Source organism: Lissotriton vulgaris, chromosome 12 (assembly GCF_964263255.1).
Source record: "Lissotriton vulgaris chromosome 12, aLisVul1.2, whole genome shotgun sequence".
Classification (NCBI taxonomy): Eukaryota; Metazoa; Chordata; class Amphibia; order Caudata; family Salamandridae; genus Lissotriton; species Lissotriton vulgaris.
Window position 1 is genome coordinate 697,729,046 of NC_141700.1, and position 12,199 is coordinate 697,741,244.

Sequence of the window (12,199 nt, forward strand, 5' to 3'; positions counted from 1 at the left end):
CATTCTACCCATTACTTTAGGGGTTGAGTCGAGCAAAGATATTGGGCGATAGCAACTAGCACTGCCCCTATTCCCTTTTTAGGTTTCGCTGGGGGGCGGAGCCGTTAGGCTCCTCCTCCAGAGAAATCTGTAGTTTCTAGTATGGGTGACTTAGTCACGCCTCTCTGCTTCATTGGCTAGCTCCATAAATGGAGGCTAGCCATTGGAACAGAGAGGCGTCCGTCAATGCCGGACCAGACACGGGGGCGTTCCCGAGATTCTTTGGCTTTTGCCAACGTCACGCGACGCCGGGAACGCCCCCGTGTCTGGTCCGGCCGGGCCGTGCTTGCTGCTGGCACAGATTCAGGGGTGAAACGAGGCCCGCGGTGTTTCCCTGCGCCCAGGATCCCCCCTGTTGATCTGCTGGTTAGAAACGGTCTAACCGCGACCTGGGGCCCCGAAAATCTATTGCCGCCAAATCACCGTCGCGGCCCGGGGCCAGAAACACCCTCCAAAGCGGCCGTTCGTGACCAGGAGCTGCAGCAGCAAAGATCGAAGCCGCCGCGCTCCTATTGGCCCAGCAAGACGAGCCCCTCCAGTAACGCCGCGCTGGGATTGGCCCAGCGCCGCCGCGTCATCGCCGAGGCCGCGCACTGATTGGCTGCCGGCTCAGCATCATCCAGGGGCAGGTCCCGGGAGCTGCGCTGTCATTGGCTGACTCCCGGGCGTGTGTGGAGGCTTGGCGTGAACGCCGCGACCGGATTGGTCCTCGGCGCCCTGCTTGGTAGGAAGCTGCGTGGGAGTGACGAAGCCGGGGAAGACCGACCCGACCTCGCCGAGGGAGCGCCGTGAGTGCCCCCTGCCCCTGGCCTGCCTGTCCCTGCTTGGAACGCAGCGCTAGTCCTCCGCCGCTCCCCGAGGAAACGAGAGCGGGCGGAGGGCTGCTGGGACCGGCCGGGGCAAGGAGCGAGTGTGCTCTGTGAGGCGCGGTGCGCCTAAATCCACCGGGGCTGCGAGGCTGAGCGTGATCAGTAAACAAGGAGTCCCAGGAGTATCTGGTGAGGCGGGCTCGCCGCGGCCAGGACGACAGTGAACAGGGGGAGCAGCCATCCGTAGCAAGACACCGTGACTCGGGTCGCTGGAAGGCGAGAAGTCGCCTTCAAGCCTGTGAGGCTGGAGGGCGCGCTCATACTGGTAAGCGGTAACTACATAAGGGGATAAGCAGCTGCGTTGCGCGGGGCTAAAGGATGGCACAAGTCAGTGATGCGTGTTTTTTAATCCAATATATCTGTGTCTTAGAAGCAATTGACCCATGGCACAGCTGCTCGTAGCGAGATGAGTTATCATTGCAGTTAATTTTTCTTTCACGAAGTGCCGACTGTAGTGGTAAACGCAGGAGAACTGAACGATAAGTAAATTGGAAAGGAAACCAGAGGCGCGGGACCCTGACAAGGAGTTCATGCAGATTAATATTTTCGATGGTACAAATATTTGAGCTGTGTGTTAAATGCAAGCCGCTAATCACGATTACACCCGGTCACTGAATGGCTCCACGGGAGAGCGGGAGATTGATGCTTGTGTTAGCAAATAGAGCACTACAAAGGAGGGTAGCATGCTCCCCGGGTTGCTCATGCCCAGGCGGGGGATGGGGCAATGGTGGAATGTAGCACCTCGATGTTAGCTGTACTTTTCCCAGTCAGCCGAGGCCCAGGGTAGTTAAGGCGGTTTGCCTAGGACCCCAGCGCCCTCCCTATGTCACAGCTAGCTGGCTAGATAGCTAGAACGGTGCAAGACTGATTCGATGGGCAATTCACCAACTGAGTGAGAGTCCCGGCGTCGGCTCAGCAGCCTGTGATTCTGGGCAGATCCCCTTGGGTAATGTGACTTGCGCTTCCTTGGGCCGATTTGCGTAAAATAAAACAGTAAAAGTAGATTCTCCGCCTTCTCTTAACTCACCCATGTGGGACAATAAATGAACGTGCTGCCTGTAATGCACGACTGCTCCGGCAAAGCGCCCTGAAACCGGCGGTCAATATCGTAGGCGATCGCCACAAAGAGTGTTACGGAAGGGGTACATAACGGGTGATCAGGCAAAGAGCTCCGATCCGGGTTGGCGCTACATAAACCGATGAAAGATTTGGGGGGGAAAAGGCATTCTCTGCAGGACAGTCAAACCTCGGGATCGCGGCCACAGCTGGTGATATCGGGCAAATCCCTTAATTTTACGGTGCCTGAGTTTTAATGCAAATAAGGTGCCCGGGTAAAGCGCGCCACCGCCCTCAGTTCGAGTTTGCGCTATATAAAGAAAGGTGCAGAAAAATCCCCACAAAAAAGGGTTACTTAAGGTACACACAACCGGGCAAATCACTTTATCTTACTATGCGTGAGGGTGTAATGCAAAGACGGGGCCCAGGAGAAGCGCTCCACCCCCCACGGGTCGAGTTGGCGCTATATAAAGGAACGCGCAGAAAATTCCCCACAAAAAGTTGCTGAACGTGCACATAATTTGTGACCGGGCAAAGCGCTCCAATCAGTGTGGCCGAGAATGCGCTGCGCAAGCTACAGAAAGATTTGGGGGGCCAAAAAATGAACAAGACATTCGAGCCTCGTGGTCGCGGCCACATGTTTACAGAGTGCACAAGAGATTATGGCGCAGTGATGTGCACACCAACATACACGGGCATACAACTCAGTTGTGAGTTCTTGGTTTTAGTTGCGCACACATGAAACTGCTTCCATTTGGGCGCGCATTGCCTTATCGTGAGGAGAACTGAATTGTGTTTAGCCCTTGTTTATTGAACGGCGCTCATACCTGAAAGTGCTTAGTTTCATATATTTAACGTGTGCACCGCCTTTATATAAAATGTGCAGAGAAATCCCCGGTTAAGATCTATTAAAGGTGCACATAACTTGTGATCAGGCAAAGCACGCCAGTCCTTGGGCCTGCTTTTTAGAGTTCCTTGTTGCTCAAATTGGTGCAACTCCTGATATTTGTGAGTTTCCCTCGCCTTCATTGCTAGAGTTTTCCCCCTGATAAAGTCTCACGGTAGTCCTTGAAGTGGCACTAATATTTACACTGAAATTATGAACACGTCACACAGAGAAATCTGAAACCATGGCAGCTACGAGGGTGGGCAGGATTTCCGTGAAGGTGATCCCACCATAGGCTAAGAGAGATTTGTATGCCTGGTGAATTAGAGGTAATCTATGTGGACTGACACCTCTAAATGAAGGGGATTTGAGAGGTTAGACCAGTTACTTAAGACCTAAAGTGTGGCAGGCTAGAAGATGGAGGTGGGAGCGGAGATAAATCACCCTATCTCCCCGTGCCTGAATGCGTAATGTAAATATGGTGTTCATGTTAAAGCGCTCCAATAACTTCGGGGCGAGTTCGCGCGAAATTATATATGCACACAAAAAAAAAAAAAAAACGCGAATGGAACCGGTGAAACACAGAAGGAATAGCTGTCGCCAGTATTTCTAAAACTGTAACGCGCCTTTAATTCTGGAAGCTTTGCGCAACCTAGGTGACAAACAGGGACTAAAGAAAAAGGCAGCCTTAAAACATCTCCGATGAGAACAGAGAACGAAGCTGAAGAAAATAACAGTAAGTATGTCAGGGATGCTTAGGTAGTAGTTGAGGAGAAGGACCTATCTGGTGCTGTGATTACTTTGTGAAGGTAGTTGGGTTGTCAAACATTCGTGGTTAGATCAAGAGAATCGGAGCTGGCACAAGGAGCAGATGAGTACCTTTGAGGGAGGGTACCATAATGCCAAAATAATTGTGCTGAACATGGAGATCTTTCTCTGGTGTGACCTCAATGATATTAACTCCCCCCAGAGTCTACAAAATATAATGTCCACGTTTTGCTACTGCTATTTGTCAAATTAGATGTAGGTCTATCTAGCAAGTGAAAGTAGATTCCCTTGCCCTCCATTTAACCTTTGCTTTCGATAAACAGACAGGAGGGTTGAGATTTCAAAGGAGTCTAAGTAGATAATAAGGTGATTAAATGTATGGAGTAGATACATGTTTAAGGGAGTTGTACATAAAAGGGATGCCAAGGAGATATGTAATGGTGCTCCTGAAACAATTTTATTTGATTTGTGCCACATAGGTTCACCCATTTAGTGATGGTTTACTTGGAACCTTGCTTTCTGTTATCTAAATATTTTTTTTTACACTGGTGTAGTTTTTCCTTCAGGTATTTAATAATTTACTTTTTATTACGTATGATAAATTTAGGGCAGATAATGTTTGCCATGTCAAATTATTTTACACTTTGCCCTACCTATTTTCAATACCACATGCCTGCCATGGAGTCAACATTTACCATGTTTCTATCCTTAGCTTTATTGCTTCTTTAAAAAATGTTCTCCTTCAGACAGCTTCTTTGATTTGTTAGCCTTTCTTAGACTCTATATACAGGGCGTTAGTATAACCGTAGGTCACCGGGGAGTAGTCTTGCATGCCTCCTTAGGTTTACATATGAAAGTAATTTTCTATCTCGTTTAAAAAAAAAAAAAATCTATCTATCCGTAGTTCCACTCTTAATTGTGGGGCTCTTTGCATGTGTGTGGGGCTCTGTGCGTGTGTGTGGGGCTCTTTGCGTGTGTGTGGGGCTCTTTGCGTGTGTGTGGGGCTCTTTGCGTGTGTTTGGGGCTCTTTGCGTGTGTTTGGGGCTCTTTGCGCGTGTGTGGGGCTCTTTGCGTGTGTGTGTGGGGGGGGCTCTTGCGTGTGTGTGGGGGCTCTTGCGTATGTGTGTGGGGGGCTCTTGCGTGTGTGTGTGGGGGGCTCTTGCGTGTGTGTGGGGGGCTCTTGCGTGTGTGTGGGGGGCTCTTGCGTGTGTGTGTGGGGGGCTCTTGTGTGGTGTGTGTGGGGGGCTCTTGTGTGGTGTGTGTGGGGGGCTCTTGTGTGGTGTGTGTGGGGGGCTCTTGTGTGGTGTGTGTGGGGGGCTCTTGTGTGGTGTGTGTGGGGGGCTCTTGTGTGGTGTGTGGGGGGGGCTCTTGTGTGTGTGTGTGGGGGGCTCTTGTGTGGTGTGTGTGGGGGGGGCTCTTGTGAGGGTGTGTGTATTGGCATTGTAAACGAGAATGCCATTTATTTATCTGTTTTCAAAACCAACACATAAATAAAAAGTTTGCCATTTACAATGCCAATGGCTCAAACTTTTCCGAAGGCGAAACCGTTGCATTGTAAATGCTTGTTTGAAAATGGGGACTATCAGACTCTCCGCCCAGGTGGCCGGTATCACCCCCGCAATTGTTGCATTAAAAAAATTGTGCAAGACCGGTACCCAAAGATCTATATCATATTTAAATACCTCAATTGGGACCCCGTCTGGGCCAGCCGCCTTGCCACTAGCACTATTCTTAAGGGCTGTTCTAATTTCGTCTTGGGTTATACTACTTATTTTGGTGTCTTTTAAAATTATAACAGTGTTATCCTCCGTATTTACAATACCCTGATGTATCATTAAAAATTGCGTCAATATGGGTTATCCAGTCTGCAGGAGTTACTACAGTATCAATTTTTACAAATTGGGCATCTTTGAAGAATGGTTGATTCAGGGTATTCCAGAAAAGAGTCAAGTCTTTAGTCTCTGCAGCTTTAATCAGGTTCTCCCAGGCATTTTCCCTAATCTCCAATTTTCTTAGATTAAGAGTTTCTTTATATAATTTCCGTAAGGTTTTAATCTCCTCTCTATTACGAGGTTTGGTTTTTAATGCAGACTAAGTCTCTATTTAATCTAGAGCATTGATTATCGAACCATCTTGGGGAAAGCAATACATCAGTCTTAGGATTCCTTCGCAGGTTATCGGAAATAACGTTCGAGATACTTTGAAAGGCCATGACTATAGCTATACTAGTTGAGGATTTATCGAGGCAGGTTATGAACTGATGATTCATTTTTTGTAGGCTCCTATTTGTAAAAACTACTGGATCAACCCCTACCCATTTGATTGAGATCCCATTTTGCCCCTGTATATTTATATCCTCAGCGTGGGAACTAAGTGCAGTTTTTTAGCATAACAGAATTTAAGGTTATTGGCAGGGGATAGTGGTCGCTCAATAAACTTGGAAGAACTGAACATTCCGATATAAGGGGCCTAAGATTTATTGAGGTGATAGTGATCAATGTACAAGGATAATCTTACTCCTTCATAGGTACGAATAGAACCCATATCCTCGCCTCCACTCCCCTTCATAACCTTTTCCGTAATTTCTAGATTGTACTTGGACATGACAAAATTAATACTTTCCCCATAATTATTGTGCGGAAAGTGTCCAAAAGCACAGCCTAGTTCCTCTTAAAATCTCCTGCCCAAATTAGGGAACAATCGGAACCTACATTTTTCATGAAGTCCATCAACTCTTCATCTAAGAATGTGATAACCTCGTGTCGCGAAGCATTAAAAATATTATTATAAACATTTATCACTAAGATGTCCTGTAATCCCTTTGCTGAAAACAATAAAAACTGAAAATTTGACTCTTTAGTATAATTTTTTTTAAGTCCGCCTAAACGACAATGAAATAAGTGCTAAACCTCCACTGGCCCTATCTGCCTTTGAGGGGATAGCATTTGTTGAAATAGTCTTAAAACCGTTTACATAGAAATTGTCTATGAGCCAAGTCTCTTGTATTAGAACCACGTCACATTGTTGGATACTTTTATACCAATCCTCATCCTTCAGTTTGTTCCTCGCCCCTGCTACATTCCATGTCATAATATGTAGATATTCCTGCAATGGGGGTCTGACATGATTTGGCTCAGCCTCCATAATAGGCCCTTCCTTACATTGAACAGTGCAATTTTCCCTAACAAAAGTTCTCTCACTTGAGCTCCTCCTGGCGGAGTTTAAAACATCTGGATGTATAGCCAGGTTAATCACAGAAGATAAGGGAGACCGGGCACTAATATTACAAACTTATTGGAGGTAGTCAATCACAGTTGTCTAAACGGACAAGGGAGAAAATCTGTTTACTAGGTTTAGATGGAATGATCTCCGTGGTACTCCATTAACTCCTCCCATGCTCATGACAAACTCACTTTGTCATGAGCCACGGTGGCCGTGTGCTCATGACGAGCTGAGCTCGTCATAACGGCCGCAACGCTCGCACACAGGGCTGATTCCCCCGCTGAGCTGAGCGTTCTAAAGAAACGGGTGTGGCCGTGACAAGCTCAGCTCGTCATGAGCACACGGCCACCGTGGCTCATGACGAGCTGAGCTTGTCACGAGCACTGGGGCGCTGTGGGTGCCCCCCAGCACAGCGGGGTAATTAGCCCTGCAGGGAAGGGGTTAAATGTTCTTGGATAATTTAGTTCACTGGGCATTAGCCACCCAGTTATAACTGTTTGCCCTTCTGACAAACCATGTGCTTCACTTAAGGCAGGAGTTTCACAATTATACCTACCTATGTCCCAGTGGATTGCACAATTCTGTTTAACCTTGGGAATTCAGGGGCAAAACGTAATTTGCTGGAGTCCTGGACTTCACTCTGTCCACCAGTTTTGAGACTGGCATCGAATAAGTATTCCAACTTAAATGTAGTTGCCCTCCCATGCGATAGGCAGATGTTGTTGGATACCTCTAAAGCCCTCTATTGACATGTTCCTCTAGCACTACTGGGTGTTCATAACCAGTTGATGAATGGCATTAAAGTTATACATGCCTTTTTGGCTGACGAAGGCTTCTTGCAAGTCCGTAGCTTAGTCCCAAGATTTCAGCAGCTTACTAGCCCAAGTCCAAGAGGAGGTGCTTCAGAAGAACATGAATACAGCGCCATCAATTCTATGTTTTAGGATACGGACTGAGCTGTAGGAAAAGGAAGAAAACACATTTTCCCCATTCCCATAGTAAAATTGCACAGCAATACTGCAAAAACTGCTACACCAAATTTAGCACAAAGCTAGATCTTGTTTGAGAAAGGATACTTTTCGTGATTTGATGTAAATCTATTCTGTAGTTTTTTGAGAAATTAAGGCTAAAAAGTGTATATTTCACACCACTGCGGAACTGCAAGCTCAACCACACACTGTGATTGGCTCTCCGAAGAAAAGTTGTGCCCACCATCTTATGACTCTGGGACTGTCCCAGAGTCTTAAAAATTAAAACAAAGCTAGATAAAAGGGGGCAAGACTAGGTTCACGCTGCCCTCCCCTGGTCCTTGTGGGGTGAGTTCCAGAGGGTCCCCCTGCGGTCAAATTAAAAAAATATATATTTATATGTTTTGGGGAGGGCGTACCTTGGGTCCGTGGATCCACCGCAAAGTCCAACATCCCTGGGATTGCATGGTGGATCCGCGCATCGGGAGTGAATTCCCCAGGTTGTCATTTAGAGCCTTGCAGTCCACAAATCCATGGAATTCTCTCCTCCACCCCCCCCCCCCCCAAAATAAAAAAAAGGGTTGTTATGCTCTCAACACCGTACTGCCAAAGGCTGTGCCATCGTGGGTTGGGGCCCATGCCCTGCGCCCATCCCCACACCACTTAGGGTGATGAAAATCTACTTTACTTGGCAAACCCTAGACTTTCACTAGAAAAACCAAATGTTAAAGTGACGTTATAGTTCGGTATGGTAATAATTTCTTTTCTTTGCATTAAAAATAATTCGCTGGAAAGTACACAAGGTTAAAGGCATGTTCTTGTTGATGAAAATGACATTTAAAAACATACTATTTAAAATGAACAAAACCACAGAAATTCACCAGTTTAGTTATTCTTAAAGCTAAGGTAAGAAGGCTGTTTATTGCCAACACGTGGCATCAACATGATGCATGGTTGGGTGCAGAGGGAGCACTGAAGGCAGGAAAAACTGCATCATTAGTTGAAAGCTAACCTGGACTTGAGGGCTCCTAAAAGTGAGGGTGACCTCACATTCTTCCCTTGAAAATGTCTCCACACATGCCATCCCCTCAGATAGTGTTTCTGTATATTTTGCAGCTGAAAGGTGGACACGTGGGAGCTGACATGATGGGGAGTTCTGGTAAGCCAGCCTCAAAGAAGCAGAAGATGTCAGACATGGAAGACTCATCTGAGCTGCAGAGCCATCGGAAGCATGATGCCAATGCCAATAGTGACGTGTGCTGCGGAGCTCTCAAAGGTACAAACTGAGACAACAGACACATTCAAGGAAATAAATTTGCCATACTCCTGTCTGATGAACAGCAAATACATCCACATTCTTATGTTTGTGAAACAGCCATTGTAAACATCCTTACAATAGTCAATGTGAAGATGTGACACATCAGGAAGTAGGGAAATACCTTTATCCATATAGATTATTTTTAAAGAAAGGGACATGTGTTCTTGCAGAGGTAGTGCCTGTTTTAGGTTAATTAATGTGTATGGTTGCATTCCTTCAAAGCACGTATAGCACTTTGTCAGCCTGAGGAAAAGACCTGTGTGGTGTTGAAAGCAATCACCAAAAATGAGTTGGACAAAAAACATATCACTGTAGTATTGTCCTTCTGATTGTATTTAAAATAAAAAGCAAAACATTTAAACACTTGGTGCTCTGTACCAAAGTGCCACTCTGAGTATTTTCTCAGATGTCACACATTGTCGCTTATTGGGACGGGAAGAGGGATGTCATGTCATGTCTGAATGTAGTCTGCCATGTTGCAATTTACTTAGTGCAATAATGACCCATTTCGTTTCTTGGCACTTGCTGTGTAACATATGACCAGCTCGAGAAAGATCCGGTGAAGTTGAACTTTGTCAAAGAAGTGGATTTCACTGCTTCTGAAAGTTTAAAGGGCAATCTAGTGAACAATACCGCATAAGCCTTGAAACAGTATCCGACCAGCTGCAATCGTTGTTACTAAATTATTGATTCAGGAATGAATTAAGGGAACTGCTACTATTTCTGTTCGATGAATGCACACTATAGATGATTCTCTTGAGTCCCCATGCACTTTGGAGAGGTAAGAAACCCAACTTGATTGTGGTATGTCCCTGCTGTTTGTTCGCCAACTACCATGCTGTCGCTCATTATTTGTTCCCAAAAAAGCTTTTTGGTTGTTGGTTTTACCGGCCTAGTACAACTTCATCCATGTTTCTTCATGGTAGGCCCTTTTTGTCTTCCAGATCTCGTTCTTATATGTTTTTCTCAGGTTTGCCAATAGTTACATTTTAAGATCTTTATGGACACAATTTGTTTGTTTATATATTGCCCTTATTACTTTATTGGGGACCTTCTTTTGGAGGTACAATTTGTTTGAGTACCGCCTGTTGTTTTTTGGCCTTATTGGGTTGCACTCAGCAGTTGTTTTGGGGGGGAGAGGTGGGGGAGAGGTCTGTTAGTGAAGAACATAGAGAGGGCCAAATTACCACCATAGGGTTTCCTGATTTGGAAGTTTCCGAGGTCCAGTTATATTTTTGTTTCCGCAAAGGTCAAGATCTCAGATAGTTATCTACATTCCATATCATTCTTCTTAGATTAAATGCGGTATAATTCTCCTTAGATTAAATGAGGTTGCCAATTGGTCGAGGTTTCTCGTCTTTGGCTGGTATTCATGTGTTAGGGCTAATTATATGATTTGAGGATTGTGATTGCTCTCCACTCGGATTGCAACATGATACCCCTCGATTTCAGATGTTATTTGCCTAGAGACAAAGGTTTATTCCGTTATAGAAACTAGCATGGAAAAGTTGGTATACCTACTTTATTCAGTTGATGATGATCTTGTCTCAGCATAAGCTCATATTTTTGAAAATGATAACCACTTTGAGTTGTATTTAGCTTCACCAAAAAGATCAATTGACCATGTGCTTATTCAAATCGCCTGACATGATTAGGCCCATATTATGGTTTTGGTGGGTCCAAGTATCAATTACTTCCCAGACGGTACTAAGCTGCATTATTCTGATCGACTTTTTTGTGCCTAGGTACATATTTAATAAGATTATTGGTAATTAAAGGTGTATTTTAATTCATTGTAACCATGTAAGTTGAAAGTCAATTTCTTAATGCTTTGTGCTTAGTTCTAATGAAATACAAGTAGACAACCTGCCTTTTGCTCAACCAAAGGTGGATGAACTGGTTGCTGTGGTACAATATTCTTGGTAACCAAGTCTCTTCCTTATCTGTTTTCCATGTTTTTGTAACATAAGAACTTTAAAATTCTGTAAGAAGTTTGTTTTTTGGTCTTGTAGAAGTCTTGAGAGGCCATGAACGTTCCAAGAACAGATGATAGACTTTTGCGATTTATCCGTGGCTTTAGAGCTTTCAATTACTATCTATAGACAGGGCTAAAAAAATCCACTCGCCCGCTCGCATTTGTGAGCCAGATTTAATTAGGGTGAGATCGTTTTTAGATCCTACTCTCCCTTTCTGGCCAGTAGGAAGGAAAACTGACTGTCTCTGAAAGCAGAGCAACTGTGACAAGATATCAAGATTTAAAGGCATCTTTATTGCTCACAAAGTGAATGAGCAATAAAAATGCCTTTAAATCTTGTTAACTTGTCACATTTGCTCACAGAGGTCAAGTGCATTACAGTTAAGTCAAGTAGATTTTTTTAAAGTTACTAGACCTACAGGGTCTAGTGAGAATTTTAGATTTTTCGAGACCTGATAGATGTTCTTTTAGTAAGAGTATTTGGTAGCCAAGCCCACTCCCCATCTATACCTGGCTTCCTCTGTATTGATTTGCAAGTACCAAAACCCTAAATACAGCTTGTAATAGTAATACCTGTTGTTGATGCTAGATTGACTAATGGTCCAATAGCCTCTTTTAGGACATTAACTTGCCCTCCATAATTTCCAGATGGTATATTATTTATCTGAGTGTTCTTTTTTGCTGCTGGCTTTGGGATCAGTAGGGTTGGATAGTTGCTATCTGAGCATTTCCTGAACTCGATACGCCATTCTTAGAAAAGGGACGTATTTTCCATGGTTTTCTTAACCGTATCCTTGTTATGCCAAATGCATGTTATTTCTCGGGGGAGATGGTGAGATGATTTTTAAATTGAAAAGAATCTAAGGCATCAGTTGTTGGATATCTAAGAGCTGGAGTAGCTGTTAGTAGTTTTAAAATGTTATCACGGTTTAGAATATCATGTGTACCCCTTGAATTGTATCGTGGGATAAACCAGAGTTTTGTGGAAGCGGATGGGCACTTATCCTGAGTTTTGGTTTACATTTTTGTATTGGGAAGATTATGATTTATTATTGAGCTATATGTGCTCGATCTCCTAGGACAACCTCCTACTTGGTG

General features: G+C 44.9%; 1 protein-coding gene across 3 annotated transcripts in view; it reads left to right on the forward strand.

Moving 5' to 3' along the window:
* The window catches only part of PELP1 (proline, glutamate and leucine rich protein 1), a 314,814-nt gene that overhangs the window by 234,874 nt on the left and 67,741 nt on the right, over positions 1–12,199 (forward strand). For all 3 annotated transcript variants that reach the window (XM_086945906.1, XM_086945907.1, XM_086945905.1), the window contains exon 13: positions 8,925–9,084. In XM_086945906.1, the coding sequence (XP_086802032.1) occupies positions 8,925–9,084 (160 nt within the window). The remainder of the gene's footprint in view (positions 1–8,924; positions 9,085–12,199) is intronic.